This window comes from Drosophila virilis, chromosome 4 (genome assembly GCF_030788295.1).
Source record: "Drosophila virilis strain 15010-1051.87 chromosome 4, Dvir_AGI_RSII-ME, whole genome shotgun sequence".
Classification (NCBI taxonomy): Eukaryota; Metazoa; Arthropoda; class Insecta; order Diptera; family Drosophilidae; genus Drosophila; species Drosophila virilis.
In genome coordinates, this window is record NC_091546.1 from 25832878 (window position 1) to 25860000 (window position 27123).

The 27123-nt window shown below is 43.1% G+C and overlaps 2 protein-coding genes and 1 long non-coding RNA gene across 3 annotated transcripts in view; 2 read left to right on the forward strand and 1 right to left on the reverse strand.

Annotated features, from left to right (window-relative positions):
* The first annotated feature begins 7149 nt into the window (after positions 1-7149).
* Positions 7150-27123, forward strand: part of LOC116651403 (uncharacterized) — a 91112-nt gene continuing 71138 nt past the window's right edge. Inside the window, exons 1-2 of the long non-coding RNA XR_004304403.2 lie at positions 7150-7511; positions 7653-7782. This is a non-coding gene — a long non-coding RNA (uncharacterized lncRNA). The remainder of the gene's footprint in view (positions 7512-7652; positions 7783-27123) is intronic.
* LOC6633918 (coiled-coil domain-containing protein 42 like-2) lies at positions 14612-15978 on the reverse strand. Its single transcript, XM_002057616.4, has 4 exons — positions 15771-15978; positions 15261-15715; positions 14917-15204; positions 14612-14857 (listed from the first exon to the last, which is right to left on the reverse strand). The coding sequence occupies exons 1-4, from the start codon at positions 15881-15883 to the stop codon at positions 14703-14705; spliced, it is 1011 nt and encodes a 336-aa protein (XP_002057652.1). The 5' UTR covers positions 15884-15978; the 3' UTR covers positions 14612-14702.
* LOC6633917 (coiled-coil domain-containing protein 42 like-2) lies at positions 16470-17834 on the forward strand. Its single transcript, XM_002057615.4, has 4 exons — positions 16470-16700; positions 16761-17215; positions 17271-17558; positions 17615-17834. The coding sequence occupies exons 1-4, from the start codon at positions 16588-16590 to the stop codon at positions 17758-17760; spliced, it is 1002 nt and encodes a 333-aa protein (XP_002057651.1). The 5' UTR covers positions 16470-16587; the 3' UTR covers positions 17761-17834.

Sequence of the window (27123 nt, forward strand, 5' to 3'; positions counted from 1 at the left end):
CGTCGACCGACCTAGAAAGATATTAAATGTAGTATGACTCTTTAAACTTATTACGCTCCATTGGGATTTTATTGAAATACTTTGGAGGTTATTAAAAATTTCTTATGTAATTGAACTGCAGAAAATACGACTGTCTCGACTGACTGGTAATCAATGCACAGCCTAAATTTACCCGCAACAGGTAAGACAATTGTATGAAAAGCTTACATTGTCATCCAAACAGCATATGAGTCATTTAAAAAATGTTGGCTAAAATTCATCTTAGGAACTGTTTCTCAAAATCAGTCCCTCATTTTTGAGGATGAGGGTCTGAAATTTGATGAGCTATGCATAGTGTTAAAACTCATATCCAAGGACCTTTACAATGTTTCACAGTTTTCCCAATGTACACAGCTAGTACAAAGAATGGCGCTTCAATCTTAGGCACGTAGTAACTATTCCCCCAAAGGGATGGTAAAAGACATGCTACAAGTTAAATTCATGTACTTAGTAAAACTTCTCTCAGAATATTTGTTGTTAAAGCTAAATATGCATAATTCGGTTGAATTTCTGCAAGCAATTCATAATAAGTATAAATACATTAATGTCAGCTTTTTAATGTACATTGCTTATCATTGCTTAACTAGACCTATTAACATTAAATTAAATTGTTTTCTTATTTAAACTAAATAATCCTAGCCTTACGTGAAAGATAATCTTTAAGTATTCCGCTTAAACAAATTAAATTTATCGTGATTAACAGTAAATCCTTATTCCACAATTTTCTTTGCCTTAACAAATCGAAACACTTTTACCCAAGGATGTAATTTATACCGAAATAAAGAAGTTTTTCGTGTGTCTCGCACTATCTTTCCGTCTCTCTCTTTCTCGCTCTCTCTCTCTTTCCCTTACTATCTCTCTCTCGTTCTGGCTCTTTCTCCCTGTCTGCTTGGCCTTTTTAAGCAGTTTGTTACCCTCGAGTTTTAGTGGCCAAGATTTATTTGCTGAGATTTTGAAAGAGTTGTTGCCGTTCCCAGCCGCGTGATTATCCAGTGCATTGAACGCGGCCAGCCATTAATTACCAGCAGCTGTTGCTGCGGGGGAGCAGATCGGAGATTCCCCATTGCCCCGACCTCATCCATCCTTACACATCCCCGCAAGGCCCGACGCATATTTGCCTATTTATGAAATATGATTTCAGTGCAGGAACACGAATGAGGTGAGCATTTTTCTAGGTTGCAAGCAACGGAATTGCCGTCATATTTTTTGTGGTTCCCTTAGGACAGAGTGCTGGGACGCACTTATAAATATGCGCGTGGGTGCAGAGCGCCTCCGATTTTCATAATTGTCTTGTGGATTTCGTCTGTGAGGCGACTTATTGTTGAGGCCTGTTCCACCCGTTTATGGGGTGCAGTTTTTATGGTGCTAAAGACATTAAAACTGTCATAGCAGCGGGCTCTTAATTTGATATTCGAGTGCGGCATAATTGGAACAGACCCCGACAACATATGTAGAAATCGTATTCATACTTTAAAACGTCCAAACATGGGGTAAAGACAGTTTTGTGTGGCGACCAGTATTAATTCATGGGTGGCCTTAACGCACAAACACATGCACATACACACACACACACACTAACTGAGGTGGGGTTGGCGTGGGAGTGAATTTGGCGGTGGAGCACTCGACTGAAAGGGGGGCTGTTCTATTTTTGTGGTGCCTGCCTTGAGCTACAGATATCTGACGAAATATTTAACATGCTTGTATCTAAAAGCAGAAATGTCAAACAAGCGCCTTAAAAATTACGTCCAGGTTGTCAATTTTTTATAGTGGCTTCTGTTTTAAATAACAACTGGAAGACTTGAAGGGTCTTTAACCTGGACAGGTTTTTAGTTAGTGGATCCTTTTCAATGTTGGCGTTGTATTTGCTTTGAATATATCCATATTTTTTGTAAACAGTACAATTTTGGAAAAGTGTCGCCAGGCTATCATGTAGACTAAATTAAATTCTCATAAATTGCATTACCTTTTCATACCCTAAGCCCATTAAAAATGCGTAAAAAGGCATCAATAGCCGAGCCTAGTCTAGCCATGTCAGTCTGTCTGTCCGTCCATCCGTCTGTCCCTCCGTGTGTATGAACGCAAGGATATCAGAACCTGTAGAAGATAGAGACTTGAAATTGTATGTGGGTCCTCCCAGTGCCCGCGTAGTACGAGCTTGTTTCCGATAATCGAGAAGTTGCCCGTTTCCAAACAATCGATAAGCATTGACATCGAAATCCAGTTTTTTTTTTAAATAAGTAAATAAATAAGTTGTTGGTATGACGGTCGAATAAAGAGTTTGCAGCGAGGTCTATTACGAGCTTGAGTCTAATTGAGGCAACAATTTTTTTAAACATTTATTTCTATTTATTATTCTGTCACACGATCTCGAAGTGCGAGTCTCAATGCTATCTTCCTAATATATTTTTTTTTTAATTGTTTGGGTGAATATAAGAAAAATATTTCTCCAAGATATTTTGCCTAAGGTCGGGCAAGAAAAGTCAGCAATAACAAGAACTCAGTCATGAAAGTCTGTTATTGTGGGGTTAGGTTTTATGATTGCTGGGCTGACTCTCTCGCTCTCTCTCTCTCTCTCTCTCTCTTTCTCTCTCTCTCTCTCTCACTCACTTTCCCTTTCTCTCTCTGCCTGTCTCTCTGACACTCCTTGACTGTATAATAGTGTCCATCGGACCATCTTCGTGCGCTTATCGAAACCTTTAGCATAAATCAGAATCACAATCCTCACTAGCTGGTGTGGCATGGCTCATGGCCATGGGCCACAATGACGACTATTCCCACGCTTTGGCACATACAGTCATAAAGTTTGCCACCCAAACGGCCTGCGAGTCGCCATCTGGCGGACGGGGGACGTGGAGCCGAATATGTCGCTGGTCATAAAGCAAACGACGCCCGACACAATGTCCTCGATGAGTGGAGCGCACATAAAAAGTTCTTCAGCAATATAATAAACAATTTCCTGATAAATCGACAATGCATGAGACTTCAGTCAACCTCACCCTCCACCTGCTGCTGCGCCCCCTACACCTGCTTTTGCTCCGGCTCATTGGCATGCCAAGTGATGAGTGCGAGTTGAAATTTATGGTGCTCACAAATTTATGCACTTTTAAATGTAAGCGAAATATTTAAAAGCCAAATGCGAGGCGTACGTGTCTAATGTGCGAACGGGAGACGGTTCTAATGAGTCTCAGCCCTCAGCTCTCAGCCTCCCATCATCCACTCCTCGCATTCCACTGCCACTGGCCGCTTGGCATGCTCTCAGGCCAATTCATTGGTCGATTGGTTTGCTTTCCATGCTGCATTGTTGCACAAATAACTCAAGTTGCAACTAATTACGACGCATTTCGTATTTTACAACTGCGGCAATAAATTTCAAGCGTGTCCCCTGACAAGACGTCGCCCAGGAACCAACTGCCGAATGGCGACTGGCGACTGGGGGCCGCAGCCTAACAGATTTCAGATTCTGCACTCTTTTTGTTACATCGCTTAACACGCCTCGTCATCATATTCGGAAGCAATTCATCTTTCCACGAGGCAGCTCAGCTTCAGCTCAGCAGAGGCCGTGCCACGGGCACCGTATGTGTCATAGCAACCGAGGCACTTGCCACAAATTGGTTTGCATTTCACTGAGGATCGCTTCGAGGCAGTGAGCTGTATCATGTGCTGAAAGAGGGAAGAGAGAGAGGGCTCAGTTCGTTAGTTTCGATGCATGTGCAAATGTTCTGCATGTTGCGTCGTTAACATGACGTCCGAGGGCTGCTGAGGGGCGAGGGGAATACGTCCAGCAGGTAACATGCCGACGCGAAATGACATTCAAGACGGCAGCCTGGCCAAGATGTCGCTGCCAACCTGACAGCGCACATATTCAAATGTGATTGGGACTAATGCAACATGTTTCCGTGCAAGCGAGATAAAATATACCATAATTAAAACGATGTAATGCCAACAGGTTCTATAATTCGCCGTATTCATATCCAATTATAATAATAATTATTATTGTATTATCCGATTTGACACTCATCCTATCTGCAGTTCAATCAAAGTGCAGCGCACCAGTAGCAACAACATTTTTCGCACTCGACGCAACAAATGCGCTGTCACCTGCTTCCCCACTCTTACCAGAAAGTGCCACGCCCTTTATCATATATAAAAACATGGTGTACAAATTCGCGACAAATTTGATAATGAGTTGTGTGCAGCATATATGTATATATGTATTGTACATATATATATATATACGATTTTAATTGTAAGTCAAACATCGCAACAACTGCCGGTCACGCACGCCAGAACCAGACCCTAGCGCAGAGACCCCGGCGCAAAGCAGGAGCTGCATACAAATCGGTGCAGCGGCTACTCCCAAACCCATACCCACCTATCGCCTAATCAGGCAAACACATGTGCGCTCCATAATTACATTGGAGCTGAATACGTGCCCGCCACCGAAACCCGAAATTAAGAGCACTGCAATAGTAACAACAGCTGCAACAACAAATACAGATGAAAAGCCCCTGAATATATCCCGCAAAATAAGCTACTCTGGTATAGAGTGAAAACTCCAATGGAAAAGGTGTTGCATAGTTGAATAGTCGCGTGTCCCTGCAGCTCAGCGATGACCAAAAATCACAGAACTTGTTGTTTATAGAAAGAGGTTTCTTCGAATACTCAGAATTCTATGCTCTTTGTTTTAATTAGTCAAATATCTTCATATATAATACCCTTAATAAAATGAATTATATTTATATTTTGCTGTATTTTGAAATTGTAGCATTTTCGTAATACTGAAAATATCGTAAGCACAATGTAAACAATTTGAATAAAAATTGTACATAGCAAGAAAATAAATTTTTTAGCCAAAATATGGCTCAGCTCAGGTTCAAGTTCGGACCTTCTCTATTCAACTAAGCAGGCTCTGTTTGTGTGAAGTAAACAATTAAATTAAATTAAATTTAAAAAATTTAATATGTCATTAATCAATTTCAAATTTCAACACTTACTTTCTCTTGATTTTATTTTCATTTTTAAGAAAATCGAATAATAATAATATAGTATGAATGATGATGGCATTTTCTATCTCATAATTTTAATGATGTTTTCTTCATGCTCAACCCGAGAATGTCGAAAGCACAGCTCATCTCTGTCGCCCATTGGACTCATCAGCATCACGTGCTACGACAACAACAACATAAACAACATCAACAACAACAACAGTTATAACAATGACAACAATTGTAACAACAACCGCACAATCAGTTGGCACCCGCTCGCCTCCGCCTCTGCCTCCGCCCGCCGCGGCACCCGGCTGCCCCTGCCTCCTGGCGGCACTTCCTATAATTCGGCTGCGTAAAAATCACTCACTGTAGAATTTCGGGTCGCCGAGGCTATTGAAGTTTTATTGGGCACCGCCGGTGCAGCACCCGCCTCCCGCCTCCCTTCTGACGTCTGCCGTCGCCGGGTTTCCGTTTGACATTTTGTTAACAATTTCGACCACAATGCGTTTTCATTGCAGCGAGCAGTGGCAGGAGGATGAGTAGGGCGGGGGGGTGCTGTTACTGGGTTGAGGCATGCGTGTGAATGCGAATGAATGCATGAATGAGTTCGACGCTGCAACGACGAGACACAGGTCGAAGGGGGTGGGGTAGCAGAGGAGGAGGGCCACTGGGGCAAAGTTATTGCCCGAGTGAAATCAAACGACAAATGTCACGAAGCTAATGAATTGAAACGTGCCAAAGATTTGTTCGCATGTGACTGCAACAGCGACTCTGATGATGATGGTGATGATGATGTGGGAGTGGACAGTGTGGGTGAGAAGTGGGAAAAGTGAAAAGTGTTGATAGAATTGCTGTTGATTAAAGATTTAAAAGCTGTTGGAAGTGGACAACGAAATGCCCCGTTGGGTTTGGAAACTCCTCTGAAATCAGCACGCGATTCTTTGAGCTGACCACCTCATTGAAATTTAAAAACTCATTAACATGTAAAAAGTCGACTTGGGGCAGGGATGACAATGGAGATACCAAGGAGCAGAGAATGGAAGATACCAGGTAGGGGGGGGGGGGCCCTATCTAAGCGTTCAGTCCGCGAAAGTGGCCCGGCTGAATAAATGTTAAACGCAACGAAGAAGTGTTAAAATATTCACTAACTTTGTAACTCTTTTTAACGAGGAATCCGGTAGGCGGGATGGGCGTGGCAACTAAAATAAACACATTTAAAGCGAAACTTTATGCAGAGCCAAACTCATTTGCATGTTAAATATTTTACCAGCGGCTGTCAAGAGGTGGGTTGTGGAGGGCGAGGTGACAGAGATTCTGTGGGGGTAAGTCCCATTCTTGGAGCAGCCGGCAAAGTGTCTTGGAACTTCACACTTTAAAGCTGAGCGAAAAAAACGACAAAGCTTTGCGAAAATTTTAATTAAAATTTTCGCTTAAGACAAGCGCATAGTGCGTAGAAAAGGGGGCGTCAAAGGGAGGCCAATGGGCGTGTTGGGAAATTTCAATTAAATGTGCACATGCCAAAAAAGAGGAGGAACCAACAACCAACAACCAACAGCCGGGTACCACGTACCAAATACCAGCAACCGAAACCAAAACCAAAACAACAACAAATTGAGTGCCGGAACGCAGCTCGAAAGGATTCGAGGCGGGGGAGTCGAACATCGGCTTGCGGTTAGCGATATAGATAAACACTTCAAATCACTAAAGGATTTGGTTGTTAAGCTGCTTGGGGCGTGGCTTGAAATGGAAATTAAACAGAGCTTTAAAGCACAGCGAAAGTCGACTCTAGCCATGCTGAAGACCTCTCAAGCCAAGGCTGCGCCCGCTTAGAAGTGCTCGGGCAAATGGGGGATGAGCCTGGATAGGAGCTGGGGCTACAGTCAAGCGCTAGTCTGCTTTGCATGCGCGGGACAACTGTCGCCTGCTGTTGTGGGTGGTAAGTGGTTGGAAGCCGTGATGCGGTGGTGTGGTGGTGTGATGGTGCGGCGACCTGGCAGCTGGTAGCTGACAGCCACTTGACAATGCTCAAGTGTTCCGGTGGCATGTTTAAGATTAAAGCATTGCGCCTTGCAACAAAAGTTGCACTGACAATGGGCGGCCAGGCATGCGACGCGTACAAGTGGGCCCTGGCTGGGAAGGACCCACAATGAAAGTGCTTCAAGCATTTGCAAAAGAATGGCAGCGGAATTGCAACGGCATTTTGGAGTGCAAGCCAGGAAGGCATCTACGCAGTCAGGGCTGCATTGTTGCAACTGATGGGTGCCCATTGGGTATGCGGGCTGTGGGCGGATGTGGATGCGTGTCCTTGTCCTTGCTCAGCCAGCTGGCAGAGCCGTCGGGTGCCAAGCCAAGCAGAGCTGACATCAGTCACTTTGAAGATTTGCTCTGAGATGGGCATAAAACTGAAAGGTTGCCACGGATCAGCACTTGGATATACCGTCGAAATATATATTTTACTTCAAGGGTTGCCCCAAATTTCATTAGGCAAGTCTCTTACCGATTGATTTGTTATGTAACTTTTTTAATAATAATATAAATAGGTTAGGTTAGGACGAAATGTTGGCTTAGAAAACTCGAAATAACTAACAAACCTTTTTAAACATTTATTAATTCTTTTTCCAGCAGATCCAGATCCCAATATTGTGTCAAATTGTTTGCAAACATTGTTTCTCAAGTTCAAACTGAAACCTTTGTTAATATGTCGATTACGATTACGATCGATAACAACCTTAATGCCTGCATGAAGCAATTCTAGGTAAGTCATTTTTTTAATTTATCTGAAAGAGGATATAATTGATCTGATCTGATTCATGCGCAGATGTTTAGATCGCCTTCTAGGAGGCATGGAGCGAGTCTTTATTGCTTAGGAGAGTAAATAAGTTTGCCCGCATCCAGTGCTCGACTTCATAATTGCAATCATTTCTTATTTTAAAGCGATTTCTGAAATTGATTAATAGATGACACCATGACACAAGCAACACAGCATCTTTTATGTTCAGCCCCAATTCTAGGCGTCAACATTCCGCTTAGCTAAGTTGGAAAACTTTTCGCTTTTTGCATTAGCAGCTGGTTGCCAGCAACTTGGCCAACTCAGCAGTGTCTGGACCAATCCTGTCTCCCTCTCTCTCTCTCTGACTTTTTCTCTCTCTTTGTTTTGCTCTACATGCAACTTTACTGCAGCTTTGGTCCCTTGGAGCTTGGAGCTGGCTGCAACTGGTGTCTGCAGCATAATTGATTCGCCAGCCACTCTGCGTGTGTGTGTTGTGTGTGGTTGTGTCTCGTGTTGGTGTTCCCTTCCCTGTGTATGTATTTGCTGCCACTAAACGTTTTGCTGACAAGCAGTCACTGCATCTGTCCATGTCTCCATCTCCAGCTCCAGCTCCGATTGCGGGCCTGCATCGCTTGTTGGCAACTTTTGCCTCAATGCCGTCCTGTTAGTCAATCAGTGACTTTTCTTTAGCAACAAATTTTCTAAATGAAAATGCAACATCATTTATCAACATCAAGAGGCAAACGGCAGCATATTGGCCACATCAAGTGGATGCCTGCCTGGATGCCAGTCGAACGCCAGTGAAGTGGCTAAGGCTGAAGCTAAAGTTTAACTGCGGCCTGGCCAGCCAGTGCATAATGGAGCAGAAACTGCACTAAAACTTGGACTGGCTCTTGAACACTTTGATGCCACACCTTCGGCCACAGCTCGTACTCATTAGAAGCCAGCAAAGAACTCAGCTGAAAACCAGGGCCAAGCCAAGGCGGATTTGCATGCACTTCATTAGCCACAGCATTCAACACACCCAAAGGGCGAGAGAGAGTCCCACATAAAGTGTCCAGCGCAGGAGTCGCCACATCAATGCCACAATTGCAAGTTGTCTTGAGATGGTTTGTTTGCCTTTGTCTCGCCGGGGCAAGTCAACAGCCAAGTCAACAGTTAACAGGCAGTGGAAATAAATTACAGATGACTTTGTCATGGGGTTCGCTCACATGTTGGCTCACACTTCGCCAAGACGCCGCCTACTCCATCGCCTCGCACATTTCGGCTAAATAATTGCAATTTTTATCAGAGAGCACAATAAATGCCAGGCGACCAGTCACTTAGCAGTGTCTGCCATCTCATCAGCCCCTCTCATCAAGCAGCAGCTGGTTATTATCCTCATAGACATCGATGATGTTGTCTGCGAAAGTTGTCGTTGTGGTTTAGTGTTGTGTTTGGTGGATCCGAGAATTGCTTTGGTGCTTTGCTGGTTGACTGCTCTCATCTGGCATCGGGCATTTAATTGGATTTCTGCCCAAATTGCGTTTATTATTGCGGTCTTTATGAGGTGTGAAGGGGCCAATGATGAACACATTTTGCCCAGTTGAGCTCAGGCCCCGCTGACCAGAGAGTAATTAAGTTTTTGCACGCTGTCCAAGCAAGGCGTGTGGTTTCTGCGCCTTGTGGCTTGGTGGTGCGCATAATGCTCTTAATAACAGACTCCTTAAAGGCAATTGCCAACTTTCTTAAAGCACACACACGTACTGTGCCAAGGTGTATATCTATCTATAAATATATAGGTATATATATGTATACAATATTATTCTTGTCTCTTGCTGCTGTCTCTTAGGTAAACTGTCAGTACATCCGTCTGACAGCCGAAAAATTTCATGTCAATTGCAGGACATAAATCAGCAGAAGGAGCTAGCTAAGAAATGTAAATGTAAACGCTTTGAAAGCCACCCAGGCGTGGCCTCCATCTACCCCACATGTTTATCTACTTGTGGGGTAGGGAGCGTGGTGCCAAGAGGAGTGCGGCTCATCGCCTTGTCGAGCGCAGCAAATGGTGACAATTTGTGAAGAGTTCAGAGAAAAAGAGAGCTTCAATGGAAACTGCGTTGGATTGCAAATACTTTCATGTTCGTGCCGCATACTCACATGTGAGGAAGATGACGCACCGTCCTTCCGAGCCCGCCTACCATGCTTTCACTCCACACTTTTATTTGCCTGACCCACTTTGAGACGACTTGATTACAGTTTTCAATGCAGGCGACTTGAATGGCGTTTTGATAGCCTCTAATGCAGCTATCTGGCATCGCGATGCAGTCCACTTAGTGCCAGTTAAACTCGTACCCTCTCTTTTCGTAACACCCCTCCCCCCCTCTACTCGTTCGGCCTTTCACAAGAAATACCCTGCAGGCACTTTCACTGCCAGCTTGAATTACATTTCACTTATCTTTGGCAACAAGCTCTTTGCTCTTCTCTAGCATGCAAATCCAACCATGCCGCTTAGTCCTTGAACTGAGAGCAGCTGTGGACTCGACTTGCCCGCCTCCGCCCAGTGTGCCCCTTTGCCATCAGCCAGCTCACACTCAGCTGCCATAATGCTGTACTCGAAATATTTTTGCATCTTCTCGAGTCTGTTTCATTTGTGACAAAGTGTCCAGATCCGGATCCGTACAGCTGTCATTCTAGCATATCTCTGAGTTATATATTAAAAACTGCCGCCTCTTGTTTGGCTTGTTTAGGGTAAAAGCACTTTGAATTTATGGCACTGTGATTATTGCTTCACTTGTCTACAGATATCGCAGTCTGGCTGCCACATAAATCCCTGGCTCTGACGTTCTGTCGGGTCTCAGTGGGTTGGGGCCATTGGAGTTGTTCAAATTTAAGCCGACAACTTCCGCTCGCCCTTTCTCATTTCGTTTCGTTTTTGCTCTCTCTTACCACGTGGCCGTGCATTCATCCAATTAGACGCTTAATTGTCTGACAAGCAAATTGCTTTGTCAATATTTTCACCAAGTCATCTCTTGTTCTCTATATCTAGCCCTCGACCTAACCTCCAACCCCTCACCACGCCGAGTGTCTGCCGCACGCACTTACTTCTGACAGTTTCAAGCAGCGGACTTTATTACCCAACCCTCCGGCTAGCTATCGGGGAGCGGGTCTCTTGCTCCCGTCAGGCATGAGGTAACCATCAAACAGGCTTTTAAGTTTGACCACAAGTGTTGCTGTTTTTGTTGTAGCTGTCGTTGTTGCTGCTGATATTGTTGATGTTGCCTTGCCCAGAAAGCTTCCTTTCGTTTTCGGGCTGGGTGTCTGGGCTATCTGGGGTGCCTGTGTCGTGTCACTTATAGACTTCACTTTAAGTTGTCAATATTTATAAATGCTTACACGCCAAGAGCTAACCGCTTGAGGACATGTCCTTTTAGGCTAGATCTCTCTCTCTCTCTCCTTCTCCCTATCACAAAACTAAATCTTAAGTAGTTTCAATCGATCGACTAGCTCAGACAGTTTTCTTATTTAAGGGGTCAATTAACATACCTGCTACGCCTTTGTAGAATATAATAAATTGTTCCGGAAATCTATGCGAGACCTTTGTAGTTTCTTAGGGTCCTTGATGCGAGCCAAGAAAAACCATTTAGAATTACAAAAGAAACCATAAACAGCCATATTTCACTTCCGTTAAGCCCGGTTCAATAGCCGTAAAACCGAACATAATTTTTAGGGCTCAACGATGATTTTATGCAAATCGCAATCGAGAGAGCAAAGGGCACACATATGGCCTGTAATTCAGTTCAATAAAAGGCAACAAATGCTTCTTGATAAGTGTAAAATTTACAATTCCAATTTTTACAACAGTTGTGTGGGATCTTTAAACTGTCCCTTGCAGCAATCCACCCCATTCCATCCCAAAACAGGACTTAACAATGATGAACAAATTTCGTAGGCATACAAAATGCCCCGCTAAATACTTCGGTCGCAACAAAAGGCCCGCAACTCCATTGAAAATCTGATGAAAGGGGGCTGGGGTGACCTAATAGGACGACAGCTGTTATCCAAGAGTATTCAAGCATAATTCTCAATTGTTTGAGCTGTTGCCTTTGACGCCCAGTAATCAAATTAAAAATTGAGTTAAATTTTTTATTTTCGCCCCGCATAGACCGGGCGGATCAGAGGACTTAAGATAGTCGACTTGATTGCTGGCATTGTCGAAGGGGGTTGTTCTGTTCCTCTAATGGAGTCATTAAGGGTAGCTGCCAGTCAACATTCGGCACCCGAAAGTTCTCTATCTCCATCTTAACATGTGTTAGGTGCGAGTGTGTGTGTTTGTGTGTATGTGGTTAATTTTGAGCTACTGAGTCCTGAGGTCCTTTATGTTGTTGCTGCTGTTGTTGACGACTTCGTCGTAGCCGGCAAATGAATAAATTATCAACTATGTGAAGGTACTTACCGAGTAGACTGAGTGCTCATGTAGTTGCTGATGTTGGCTTTTAGGGGGGCGGTTATTGCAGCGCCTTGTCGTCTAGGCCATTAGAGCCTGGCACTAATGGCCCCTTCGCCTATTGGCTGGGGCTGGCCACCTTAAAGTTGCCCCCCAAAAAGCCACAGCGATATTAGCGCATAAAAAAGGCATTTGTAAGACATGAAAGGCACTCAGTCAATGGCGGGCAGGTGGCTTTTAAAGGAGCCCTTCCTGGGCACGAACCAGGGATGGCCGGGCGGCAAGGCAAGGAACAAGACAAATCAATGCAGGTGTCACAAATGTCAGACGACAGCTTTGGCCCGCCCGTGAGGATATTAATGTCGCTGACTGAATTGATGATGACGATTGTTGCTTGCTTGTCTGTCGGGCTGGCAGCTGGGGGCACCGAGAATGGAACCAGGCGGACCTGCGCTTAAGCCGATTTGCCATCTTATCACAGGCCAAGGCAAGGCGCACGGCACACGGCACACGGCAAAGCGATTCCGATACCAATCTCTGCCCGAAGCGCCTCAGTCAGCTTTCATAATGTGCTTTTCCAGCCTGGCTGCCTGTCAATTGACAAGCATAATAAATCATGTGTTATAGTATTAATCAACGTAAAGCCTTCTTCTTGCTCCCGACTTGTAGATGTTGTATGTTGTATGTAGCTGTTGCCGTTGCCATTGTTGTTGTTGCGGTAATCGCATGACATTTATTGCAGTTACCGTTCTGCCTGCCAATCAAAGAGCCTTCGGTTTAAACTGACTTAAAGCCAACTGTGACTTTCAGTTAATTCAACTGTGACTTCAAGTGGCCTTTAATTGCGAGTCACTTCCTTTCGCCCTTTGTCCTTCTCCTCCAACTCTGGCATTGGCTTCAATTGTTTCTCTAATTGCCATTTGTCGCTCCGCCTTCTTGGGCTGCGCTGTCTGGCCGGCACATTAAGAACTTGTAAAGTTAAATTAAGTGTTTCGTCTACTATGCAAAGGGAATAAAAATATAAGAAAAGTGAATCGTGTATGGCTAAAAAAGTTTTCCAAACTTAGACCTAGAGAAGTTTTGTACTAGGCCAGGCGCTTGCCTAGTAACTAGTTAGGAATTTCTTACGTTTTTGCATATAACTCCATATATTTCTCCTGTTTCCACAACTTTCCAGCCAACCCACGTTAATTGTTAGTCCGCCCTCCTTCTACGCGTGGCCAAATACAATTAAATATTTCTTATTATATAATTTGCAGACTGTAAATGCAATGCAGTCAAAGATGCAATGTCATCAACATACTTATCGACACAACAGTTAATTGACATATTATTCAAATGGTCTGGCACCTCAGCTCGGTGTGGGCGTGGCGACCAGAGAATATTTCGCTTACTCGGGTATCCAGTAGGATACCTATTGTCGAGCGGGCTTAAGTACTGCTGACAATTGATATATTTTCAATTATTTAAATGACAGGCAACAAATCTTAAGTGCTTAGACAATTTGCCCAAATGCGACGGCAACACAAAAAAGGCGAAGCTGAAACTATCTCAGCCTTAATGTAATTGCTGCCCCTCGTTCCGGCCCTTTGCGGCAGGACATGTAAAAGGACCACAATCCAAATGGAACGCTCCCCGGGGTAGTCTTGTGGGCAGTCAGCTGGTGGCATTTACATAAACTAACGTTGACTTTTCCAACTACACACAGATATAAAATGGTATGTGTATGTAGATTTTTCTAAAGAAAAATACATTTCTTTGCATTTTATTTGGCTTGAGGCAAATTTGATGATTTGATTTTTAGGCGAGAGCTGCTGCTGCTACCCTCGTGAAACTTAGTTCTCCAGCTGATATCAGCAAAAGTCGCAAATCAAATAAAGTAAATTGAATAAAGACAAACGACACGCCCCGTCCAAATGTATCCTTGCCAAAGAGGCGAAACTTCTATAAGAGTGGGCGTGGCCTAGGAGGCATGAAATTAGTTGCTAGTTGTGCCTTGCCGTGCCCCTTGCCTCGTTCTTTGTGGCTCGAGTTGTAAATGCGAGGACAGAAATCGAAAACAAAATGTTCGCATAAAAGAATTATCTGTCCTTAAGTTGGATTATCTCTGGCCATAGAACTCAATTGGCAATTGAATGGAAAGATGCAAGAGATTCCAGTTGTCAAATTGCGGCCGAACGTAAAATTTATTTGCCGGGGCTTCCTCGTCTTCCCCCAATTGACAGCCACTTGAAAAGTTCAAATTCTGTCCATGTGGGTGAGTAGCAATCTTTTATTGGATTGGTTTGTTTTTTTTTTTTTTTATTATTAAATTTTACTTGATTTGCCTGGCTCCAAGTACGAATTTATGGGAAAGAAACATATGTTTTAAGAACTGGGCTAGCAAGCTATTTTTTGCTCGTGAAATTTCACAAAGCTTTAATCTTTATTCACATAACAGAGTCGCGCAATAATCAATAATCTTTAAGTCTTCAACTTATTATCCACAGAGAGCGCCTTCCTGATGGACGGACTTGCTGCCTTTGTGGGTGCCTTTCTCTAATTCCCGCAAGACGAGTGTCAGAAGCTCTACTTCGCGCTTGATAAAATCAACGGACTTCTCTACATCGCGCCGATGAAAAGGGGCGTCGATATCTAGATGAAGATTCCGTGAATATGGGTAGCAGTGGGCACAAACATATAGAATAACATACCGCGGCGCTTGCACAACATGCGATAAATTATTTGGATGCCATCCAGTGCTCGATCCTTGTCCAAATCGTTGTTGCTAATAGTGTCCTTGCAGAGGCTTACGGTTTTCTCCCACTTGAGGCCCAGGGCGCGCGCTTGGTTGTACGATCGTTCCAGCTTGGCCAGATCGTTCTTTAGACCCAGCACAGTCAGAGCTGCCTCACTGGTGATCTTGACCATGCGCTGGCGCATTTCCTCGATCTCCAGCAGTTTTTTATTTTCCAGCTCATTTATTTCAACCTGGGCAAGCACTGTTCACACGAGTTTATCCTGAGTATAAATATGTGTTTAGGCTTCTGTAACTCACTTAATGCATCACAACGATCTATGCAGTCCCTGGGCGAAACAAAAATGTCCGATTTCTCCACCACATCATCTAAGACTCGCTCGTACGGCTGAAACTGGCGAACAGTTTCTTTGAGAGCATGTCGAAAAGTATTCAGTTCGCTGATCGACTTCGTGAACTCATCAATGCACTTGCTGAGTTCGTCATGCAGGGCTTCCTCTTGGCGGATGATCTTCTCGGCGGTACGCTTCTTGTCCGCGCAGTCCTTAATAAATCCGTTTACCTCAATGAAACGCTTTCGCAAGCGCTCCTGCATCCTGTACATTTGTGCTATGCGCTGGTGGTTCAGCTCAGTCTGGCGCTGGGCATCCTCCAGCAGCTGACGCTGCAGCACCAGCATAGCATCATGCTCGCGAGCATTGGCTATGTAGAGCATCTCAATGGAATCGCCCGCTGAGTCCCAGTTGGGTGGTTTCCTGGCATGGGGAAATCAGCTTATTGCCGTCTGTCAGCCGGTTTGACTATACTTACACGAAGTATCGCTCCTGTTGGCGAGAGAGCAGATACTCGCCCACCGCCTCCTCGGGATTTAAGTCCAGATTGCCGATGACATCGGTCTTAAGAGTGGGCTTATGGCGCGGCATGTTTCTGGATTTTCTTGCTCTCTAGTTAAAAATATAATCTGAACTTTTGTTTTGTAAACGTTTTTTTGTCGACTAAACGTGAAGTGTGAACAATATGAGCTGTTGAAACTTGAAATCCAATCCAAGGGTCACTATCAGAAAAAACATAGGAATAGGCAATAGCAGTCATATTAATGCTCAACATATTCTTTGACTTTTGATTTATTGCTATGGGGTGTGCCTGGTGTATATACTAAACTATAGCTCTAAGAACTTAAGAGATATGCTTAAATAAACAGATTTCAATATCGATTCTTATCGATTGCTTGGAAGCGGCACAAGTTGTTGAGTATCCAAAAAACTCTTTCTTAGCATTAATAGGAAAATTTTCAAGCCTAGCTCTTATAGGTTCTGCATTCAACGCTTTGGACAACTGATTTTCGTGGTACTGTTGGTTACCCAGTTACAGGCCAGCCACTGATAAATGTAACAAACATTGGTTGTCAGGGGCTTAGCCTTCGTTTCCCAGGCAACGATTGGTATTTGTGCCCTGAGTTTTACTTCCAAATAGAGTATCAATTTAGTTTAAAGCATTTTAGCTATGCATTCATTCATTCATGTTCAATACATTACAACACTTACATAGTTTCAAGAGATTTTTCTCTTTTGCTTTTTAATTTTGCTTTTATTTGCGTTAATAATTACTAAAGTTAAGCTTTTTCGAAATGCCACGAACTAAGCCGACGAAGACCATCGATGTATTGGGCAATCTGGATTTGCGGCCCGAGGAGGCAGTGGGCGACTACTTGTTGTCGAAGTTACAGGAAAAGTACTTTATGTAAGTGGATCATAATGTGACGGAAGAATATGGCTCTTCTCAGCTAGAACCTCTTCCTAGCAAGCCACCGAATGCGGACGCCACTGGCGACTCCATCGAGCTCCTCTACATACATAATACTCGAGAGCATGATCAAATGCTCAAGTTGCAGAAGGAGATGCTGGCCGATTCTAAGCGCCAGTCGATTATAAATGAGGCGCGAGTGAAAAAGATGTACAAGACCCAAGAGGTACTGAGGCAGCGCTTTATTGAAGTGAACAGCTTTATCAAGGACTGCGCGGACAAGAAACGAATCGCAGAGCATGCCATCAACAGTGAGAGTGAGCTACACAAGGAACTCAGTGAGGACATCAAAAAGTTCAGGACCTCCATTAGCGAACTAACAACCTTTCGGGAGGCGCTCAAAGGCACAGTCGAGGAGCTGCAGCCCTATGAAAAGGTACTCGAGGATGTTGTAAACATCTCGGATATCTTTGTCTCGCCGAAGGATTGTATGGATCGCTGCGATGCACTCAGTAAGCATGGCGGAGTCTGTTTAGAACTTGTCCCTATTGATACCTTGTCGCATAGTGCTAGCCCAACTTGAGATCAGCGAACTGGAAAACAAGAAGCTACAGGAAATCGAGGCGATGCGTCAGCACATGGTTAAGATCACTAACGAGGCAGCCCTCGCCGTACTGGGCCTTAAGAATGATCTGTCCAAGCTGGAACGATCCTATAATGAATCACGTGCTCTCTGCTATAGGTGGGAAAAGATTCTGGCACATACTAAGGATGTTATAGCCGCCAATTATTTGGAAAAGCAGCGAAGTATGGATGCCATTGACACTTTATACCACATTCTTTGTCGAAGACGCAGTAAGTTCGCTATTGGAACGAAACTTCTTAAGCATTTAATAAATTTATGGTCACAGATCTTGCTCCTGATATATGGCGCAAAAATATTGAGGGCCAATTGGATTTTATCAAGATTGAGCTGGAAATTTTGCAAGGTATGTTACGAGAGTTCGAAGACGAAAATGAATCGGACACTGCCCAGAAAGTTGAGGTTTACTGCTAACAAGGCAATCAAATTTTAAGTATGTGGTCAAATAAATGATTTATACTCATATAAAATATAATGTTAAAACTCTATCTCTCTCTGATATCGCCATGTTTATACAGTCCGACAGTCTGACTTGGCTAAATCAGTCAAGAATATGTATAACCAATCTGATCAGATATATTGCACACTATCTGCTCATTAGATTCCTTCCTATTTTCAATGGGATCACTGCAACAAAAACCTTTTTATCTTTAGAAAAACGCTGTTCATTTCTTTTGAATATGCATATTTATGTTTTTCATACTCTTCGCATCTATTTCTCCTCCTCAACTTTGAACTTTCGGCTTTTTGTAACTCTTAAACGTTATTAATATCGCTTGTTGATGTCACTTTCTAATTGCTTTTACCTCATAAATCTTGCCCCACTCGGACGCTGGCTTGCAGTCCCATTCTTTGCTTTTCGTTTGAGTCCGAGGCCGGGTCCGACTGAAACTCGCCATAAGTCACAAAATTGTCGGACACTCAAGACAAATGTGACGCTGCATTGGCCGTTAGCTCATTTAATTAGAAAACTGGAGACAAGGGCAGATGGCCATGGTGATGGTGATGAGGATAGGGATGGCGATGGCTGGAGTACTAGTTTCTAACCGGGAGTGCAGTTAACGGCCTGTCGCATCAATTGCACATTACAAACTGCACAAACTTCGCTTGACGTCTTTTTAATTACGTCAGTCAAGGAATGTGCTCAGACTGCGCCCCTCTTCCCCTTTATCCGGGCTGTACCTTTCTAACAATTAGCGGAACGGTTGGCAATAGCTTTAAAAAAGAAGAAAAGTATTGTACTGTCAATTGCACGACATGACACTCGGCGGGCGCATATTGAAAAACTTTTTTAATTACCCTCACAAAAAAGGTCGTTTTCAATTATTCATTGAAAAGCTTTCGATCCGCCGTTTAACCTGTCGACCAATTGGCATTGTGGCCTAAGCTCAACCCACAAAATAGACGATAACAAAGAAACTTGTTTATCTTGGCATGCCAGAGTTTAAATACCCTATTGCCGACCGATTCTTTCTTTCCCCATTGACCTTATGCTCTAAGAGGCTGGTTTCATACGGCTTTTGTTAGAATTATAGTCAGCGGCACTGTCCTTGATTTTGGTTACGATATCCCAAAAAGCGGTCATTGGGTTAGTCATTATTTTGGATTATATATGTACTGCCTGGATAAAAAGACGCACCTATGCAAAGTTGCATTACTATAGCTTTAAAAGTAAGAGAATAGTTTGAATAAAATCAGATATACGGATAGACTTGAATATATCTGTTCTTGAATGTACACATACTTTATGGTATCCAATATATCGCATATGCGTTACATATTTCAAAAGAAAATTATTCTCTCGAGAAAAGAATAATTTAAGCTTAAAATGCTTAACAGAAGTTATCAGCTTAACACTTTTGCTGGAATGTACAAGTTGAATGCCCTTTGACCCAGACAATTGACAGCTTTTGTTGCATCGCTTTGCCATTGTGCATGCAATGTTCTATTTTTAATGATGGTCAATTTGATTTTAGCTTAAATATGCGCAAAATGCCAAATAAAGCGCTTAAAGACGACACCTAAATTTCGGAAAAGTCTTAAATATCTGAGTCAAATAATTTCCATCCAACCGAGCTGAAATTGAAAAATTGGTGTGCTGCAGCGTGCTGACAAATTCAATGCCAAGAATAAATTTTAAATTTCAACTCTTTCGACGGTGGCAGGGGCCTGGGGACGGAGAACTTTGACATTTTTATGCCATGTCGTTGTTCTGTTCGTGTTTTGATTCCCATTTCTTGAGACATTTCCGCCCGTAGAAGCTTGAAAGGTGTTAGAAGGCAGCCTATGGCAGCTATGGCTGTTGATATATAGACGGGTCTGGAGTATAAGAAAACATTTTAATTAATGCTGACAGCTGAAAACGTCGCGGTTGCTTTTGTTGTGTAAATTTCTCGGTTTTGAATGCCCTCTCATCGAGCCATTGGGCTCGATAATTATTATTGGATTTCCTTTTGCATTTACTACTGGTTTTTCATTTCGCCTCTTCGTCTTGTGTTTTTTTCATTTCTTTTACTTTTCTATTGAGCAACGCGTCAACAAATTAATCCGCTTAGCCCCGCATTTTTACCTTGCTGAGTGGGTGCTCCCGCTGGAGCTGCGAGACTAGACAACTGCCAGAGCCAGGCCATGATTCAGACACAGACCCCAGACGTATAACCAGACAGTTAAGCTTTAATCCTTAATAGTTGGCTCTGGCTCAGGCAAGGAGGGTGTAGATTAGTTCGGTATTTGCCTGAAGTTTTCTACGGATTCCTTTTGGTGTTGTCGACAGTCAAGGTGAATAGAGCCACTGGGGAATGTCTTAGCTGAGTTGATTAATGGTTTCGATTATTAAAATATATCATAGAAATAGGGTGTGATAAGCGGCGTTTATAGCTTTTACTTAACAATATCATAAATATGTTAATTTCGTTTGACTTGATAGTCTGCCAACCCATTTTTCAATTCCAGCAATATAAAACTATAGTCTGTAATAAAATCTACAATAAAATGAAAGATACTTGATAAATATGCTATCAAGAAGCTACATGTCAAATTTTGAGACTCCAGCCCCTAAAACTAATCGTCTTTTCCAAAATAGGGAATACTATAGAACATGTGTTAAAAAGAAATAAATATTTCAGCAATTTTTATCTATTCGAATATATAATAATTTAAGCATATGATTATTTTAATGTAGTTGAATAACACATACATAAATTATAATAATAATAATAATGTCGATAATATTTTATCATCTGTTCAAATAAATTAAAGATTTTAAAGATAAAACTATCTGGACATGCCTGAAGTATGTCTGATTCGAAAAGCTATCTAGTAAATGGCAACGTCATGTCGTTTGCTTGCTAGAAACAACAACTATTGCCTGTCGGGCAATGCACTCCCTGGGTGCAACGACAGCAACAACAATTTTCACTGTAATAACAATATATAACACACAAATTTGAATAACAAATTAACTCGCACACACACACACACACACACACACCCAGCACATTGTATGACATCTCAGGCAGTATGTAGCGTGAGCCTTAAAATTGCCATTCAGCCAGTCAGTCGGGCAGTCCGGGCTTCGACTTGCTGGCACAACATAATTGAATGGCTGCAGGACACACACGACAAAGCAGCGCAGGAACGCAACAGCAATACGGAGCAGCAGCCGTAGAGCAATAGCCACAAAATATTTGCTTATGTCGCTGCCTGGCAAAATGCAGACACAGAAGCAGCCACAGGCCGACCACGAACCACCCAAAGATCCCTCTACCCGATTACCGTCCAACGTCCATCAAGCATCGACCGACCCATCGACCGACCCGTCGACCAATGCGACTTACAGCAACGTCAACGTCAACGTTGCATAAATCAACACAACGACAGCGACTACTGCGATGGCAACTGCAACTGCAATGGCAACGGCAACGGCAACGGCAACGGCAGCGGAAACGTTGCTGCCAATTTCGTTGCAGTGAGTTTCTGGCCCAAAGTTGATTGAATATTTTAAACTATGCATCTTTAATAATGCGCAACAACAACAACAACGACGCCTGCGGATATTTGTGGGAGCAAATGCAAATGTACAACAACAACAGCAGCAGCAGCAGCAACTGCGGCAGCAGCCCTCATTTGAGGTAACTAAGACTTTTGACTAACTATTCGATGACCTTAAGAGACCCGTTCCGGCTGAGCGCTTCTGGCTACTTGCATGCGAGACGCCTTCTAATCAACTACCCGACTTCAAGATTTGTTGTCAAGTTGAAGCCAAGGCTAAAGCACTGAACAGCATCTAATTGAATCTGACCGCATCCAGATGAAGTTGTCGTCTTTTGCGACATTTTTGTTTGGGGTTTGGCTTAGCAGGCGGTGGGCAATCGGGCACTTCTCAAGAACTTTGTGTTTGTTTAGTTGACCGCAGTCAAAAATAGCTTTGAAAAAGTTTCGTCTACGAAACTCTTGACTTGGTTGACGCTGCCTTGATGATGCGTCCCGTCCAAAAGATTCCTCGGCATCTTTGTCAAAGTCAAAAGTTTGCCATAGTTCAAGTTAATGTTGTGTGACTTTTGTACTTTTGGCCACTGCTGTCAGGCAATGAACCATGTTTGATGCCATCAATGATGCCCTGACATAGTATTGGCAAAAAGTTTTAATAACTTGGCCAATTGCCTGCATGAATTCTGTGTTGGCTAATGCAAACTTTCGAATAGCGCTTGATGGCAGAATGTAAAGAGTACCCTGTACCCATAGTTAAAAGATCTATATTAAGTCTGCATAGTACATTTTTATAACTGATCTCCTTTTGTAGTAAAGCGTGCAACGGAGTACGATTCAACACTACTTATGACCACAGACAACATCCGCTTAATTAAAATTCTGTATTAAAATTAACTACTGCGGCGGCTAATGCTAAATAATTCCGACCGTTGGACGCGTCGTTTACGCAACGTGGCAAATGTCTGGCCAAAAGTTGCACTGCCGCAACCTAAACTAAACTCGGAGAGCCAGGCAAATCAGCTTAATACGGCTCAGCTCTGCCAACCTGGCTAGCAGTCCGTCTCGCGCTCCTCTCGGGGCCATTTTCTGAGCAAGTAAAAAAAGAAAACCTAGCCCTGTTCACAATGCGAAAATTTAATTTAGCTTTTGCTTTTTCGCTGTTAACCCCATGTATAGGTGGCTGCAGCAACAGCAACAGCAACAGCAGCAACAACAACAACAATAACTCATTCGCAACATGAGACGCATTACACATACGCAGTGTTATCCGTCCGAGTCTTTATTTCGCCTCGCCCTTGGTGTATGTACAGGTATGTGAGAGTGTATGTGCCAAACCACAGGAGATTAATTTCGTGTCTGTGTATTCTTTTCACAACAGAATAGCAGACAACAATAAAGCAAACGGTACAACACGCCCTAATCTCCAAGCAGGCGGGGCGGGGTCAAGGCGACACATTTATGTCAATACATGTCCACAAATTCCAACCGCCTTATTTTGGAATTATTAAACAATTTCTATTAAATTTCAATTTTGTCTAGCAGCTAGCAGGAGGTCAATTTAACTGTCAACCGTCAAGTGCAATTCAAATTTCTTGGAAGAGATTCCTGAAGATAATTTGCCCTGCCTATGCCCTCGATAAGGACTCGAGGATAAGCTAGATGTCACACTTGGGCACAGCAGGTGTCCATTAAGTAGCAATTAGTCGCACGTCTGCTTAGTGGCTGCTTTGATTACAACTGGCGAGTGGGCGTGCTCGGTAGGCTCAATCAAATTTACACGCTTTCCAATATAATAAACACGCATGTGGCCCCTCCATCTACCACCCCTTGAGGGTGGGACCTCCTGCTGTGGCTAATGCTGATGTTGATGACATGCTGCTGACACTTTAGAGCGCCACAACCTCAGGCTCCCTCCTGACTTTGATATAGGCAAGTCTATGGAGTGGGCCAAAAGGTGTGTCCAGTGCACTGGCAGCTGTGCATAATTGGCAAATAGTTCAGCAGAATCCCGGCCCGACTGCCTGCTGGTTCGATGCCGTTAAGTGGCTTATTGCCCAGCATCCAAAGTAAGGCTAACAGATCCTGTGGCTTGTGGCCACATAATTAGACGCATGCACATTAGGTACTTCCTTCATGTGAGGTAGTTACGGCGAGTGATTTCTTTCTTAAATGTCATTGCTTAAAGCAATAGAGGGCCTAGTCGAAATGGCCTGACTAAAAAATGATTTAAATATTTTGCAGCTGCACACACTATACGAGTTAAGTTTATCTGCCTCGTCAGATCTCTGAAATGTGCTTCATCAAATTTTGGAATTCTAGTTCCGACAGTACCATTAAAATCGGTCAAACATATAGGCTGAACTCTGCTTTCTGTAATATATAACTGCAGCCCAAACTTCATCTTAAAGATTTGTCTTCACTCCATTACAGCCCATACCTTAAACTTCACTCAACCACCTTTCAGCTAATTGCCGTCGAGCACATTAAATATAATTCTTGCTAAAGTTTGGCTTCACTTTCAACCAACTATAGGCAAGTCGAGGCCCCCTTTTTCCTGCGTTGCTTTTGGCAAATTTATCCAAAAAAGTTTGTGACGCTGACTCATAAATTTCAGATGTTCGGCATAACCATAAGTTCCCACTTTCCAAGTGCCGCATCGCTTAAAGCCCCACACAAAGAGAAAATCCAAAAACTCATTACGGTAATTAAGAATTATTCAATGAGCGGGGAGGGAAAGGGGGGTGATAAGCCTAATGCGGCAATAGACAAAATTGTTGTAGCACAAGTAACGGCGCCTGTGGTTGGACAGGACATTCAAAATAACCAATTTTAAAATTGATTTTTGGCCAAAATCTACCAAAAGTTGTCTAATGCGCATCATTCTCATTAGGGTCAATTGGCTGGACCAGCGAAGAGCTGTGGCGCAGCGGTTATGAAGGATTTCGAGAGGGTCCAGAGAGCTCTTATGTTGTATATTGAGTTCGTTAAATATACTGATACGTAGTGTATCAAAGGCAGGGGAAAACCACTTAATGAATTGTTGTTGAGGGCAATGACAATTGGATTATAATTATGAGTTAACATCGATAAAAATTGCATTTAAATTCGTTCGCTCACTTTTATCAGGTTAATAAAAATGTTCCATTATTGTTCATTATTGTTGTTGTTATTGTGCCTTAATTTATTTCGAAAACTAAAGTGACATTTACAGGCAATTATTGAACAGTTTAATTGCATGACAGGCCATTGAACTGTGCACACCATGCAAAAGAGCCAATCGTCCATACACACACATAATTTATATATATATATACATATTAGTTGAGAAACCCTCGCTACAAGCCGCAGAGTAGCACTTCGGGCTGTGCTTCTGCCACACTCGCATAGCTGCCAGCTATGGCCGAGTCTACGGGCGCGCTCAGCTTTTGTCTGCCGTTGCCGCTCAATGGCCGCCATTATGTTGTTAATATCTGCATGCAAGCGGCAGAGCGGCCACAGGCACGCCCACAGAGGCGGCCATCGCTTTGCAGAGTTGGCTTTTGTTCGCAGTGCCGTTGCGGCAACCGCATTGAAATTAACTTTAGTGCCATTTAAAGTTATGCGCTTCATAAATTGCAAAAACAGTTTCAATTAAAATGCGGCCATCATAAAAAGGAAATGCTGTCGACTTGCACAGCTCCTGCAAATGCGTTGTTGCTGTTGTTCTCGTTGCAGATAGAAACAAAAGGCAACATCATCAGCAGCCGCCCAACGCCCTGGCCAATAATGCAACCAGGCAGAGGCGTCGATTCTTCATACTGCCAGGGGCTCAATTCGGGCTCACCTTCTGTCTGCTGCCGCAGTTGTCTTCTCATTTCGCCTACCTTTACACACATATACACACATCTATTTGTAATTGGCTTAGCTCTATGCAGTACCCCCTTCTGGGTTGTTGCATCTGTTGCCTGCACTGGGCACACAGCAGGCTTGCTTGTTTGTCTGTCGGTCGTCAACATAATTTGAATGCAACGCATTTAATTGCAAACTCGCGTTAATTATTATTGAACAATTTTAAAAATGCACAACTTTAACTTTTTACGGCACCTGTAATCTAGCTAGCGCCTCGCAAAAACAGCCTCAACCTATGCCTTTTGCATTGTTTACTTATCGGCGCCTTCCAAGTTAACCAAAGCGCCCGCAGCGACCCGTGCCTTTTTTGATGTTCGTATTTCGGGACTATTTCCTGGTTATCGGTCACGAAATTGTGTGCTTTCCATATCCTTGCGATATCTTGTTCTCCTGTTGTTGTTTCATGGCATCGCTCCCGGCGCTTGAGTCGATAAAATACGAGCAAGTTCAGTGGGTAAATTCGGTTAACTTGTTCTAGTTAAGGGTCGTGTAAATTTATTGAATTTCTCAATGTGGCAGGCACATAGCATGGGGCAAAACTTTTGGTGGGGATGTGAGCACTGGAGGTGAGAGGCTTGCCAATATTCTGCAAACTTACTTAACTTACCAAAGAGCTAAAAATAAATTTAAATCGTGCAAGTGCGTGATGCACCAAATTAACCTTTCAGTGTAGTCGATTTACTATGCGCATATTTGGTCAATGACTATTTAACTTGTACAGCCTGTTAATTAAATCAGAAACATTTCAATAGTTTTAATTAAATCAATATTTAACTGTCAGTATTCAGAAATTTTTTCCACCAAAAAAGAAATCATCCGTGCCCACATGATACACCCGGGCAGTTGACGAACTTCAATTACGGGAAGCATTCACATTACAAATCGTTTGACCCTTAGTTTTATATATTTCATTTTGAAATCTTAGTTTGGTCTGGTAGAAGTAAGTGTGAAGTAATCAGCATTCAAATGTATTCATGCTCGCGATCTATACATAACTCATTTAAAATGTACTAACTGCACTAGTAAAAAGTCTTTTGACCTTTGTATCAGCTTGACCTTATTACCTTCTTCAGGTACTCGCAAGAAAATAAACTTAGAAAACAGCAACTTCTTCATTTTTAAACATTTATAAATGTATTCTGAGAGACTAACTTACAAACTATTCCTAACGATATTCGCCGCATGCATTAAGGAAAGCTAGATTGCTTGTAACGGCAGCTCCTTGGTGGGTTCAGTATATCCTCTTGAGGACACTCCCATTTTTTTAATCTAAAGGATTGACAATTAATATATCTGGTTTTGGAAAACTTCGTAATATTAGCAAGGTTAAACTTTAATAGAGTATAGGGTATTCGTTCATCGGCCTTTGCCAACTATTTTTTTAATTCTTGTGCGCTTCGAAAAAATTGAAAAAAATTAAATTTACAGTTAATCAGACATGGCCACAAATGCGTTATAAGCAAACAGCTAAAGGAATAAAAAGTCTGGCCAACGAGGTGGACAGTGAGCCCTGGATGATGGGCTGCCAGTGAGGACATGGGCGGCTATCGATAGCGAGCAATGCGCACTTTTGCGACGCATCTGCCGGCTTCTGAATCCGTTGGTGCGCTCCCGCCTCAGCCCCCATCCGGCTGCACATGCACAAGCACATTGAAAATCATAATTGTTGAATTTGCCATGGAGGCTGCCTATAAAATAAATCAAGGATAATGCTGCGCGGAATTAAAAATTAAACGAAGTGCGCCATTTACTTTTGCACACGGCATCGATCCTGGAGCTGGAGCCGCTACTGGGTGAGGCTGCGGGTATTCTCATATTGCATACATCGTGCGTGTGTGTGTGTGTGTGTGTGTGCGTTGCCGATTTTTATAGACGCTTTTTATTGCGCATTTCCATTGA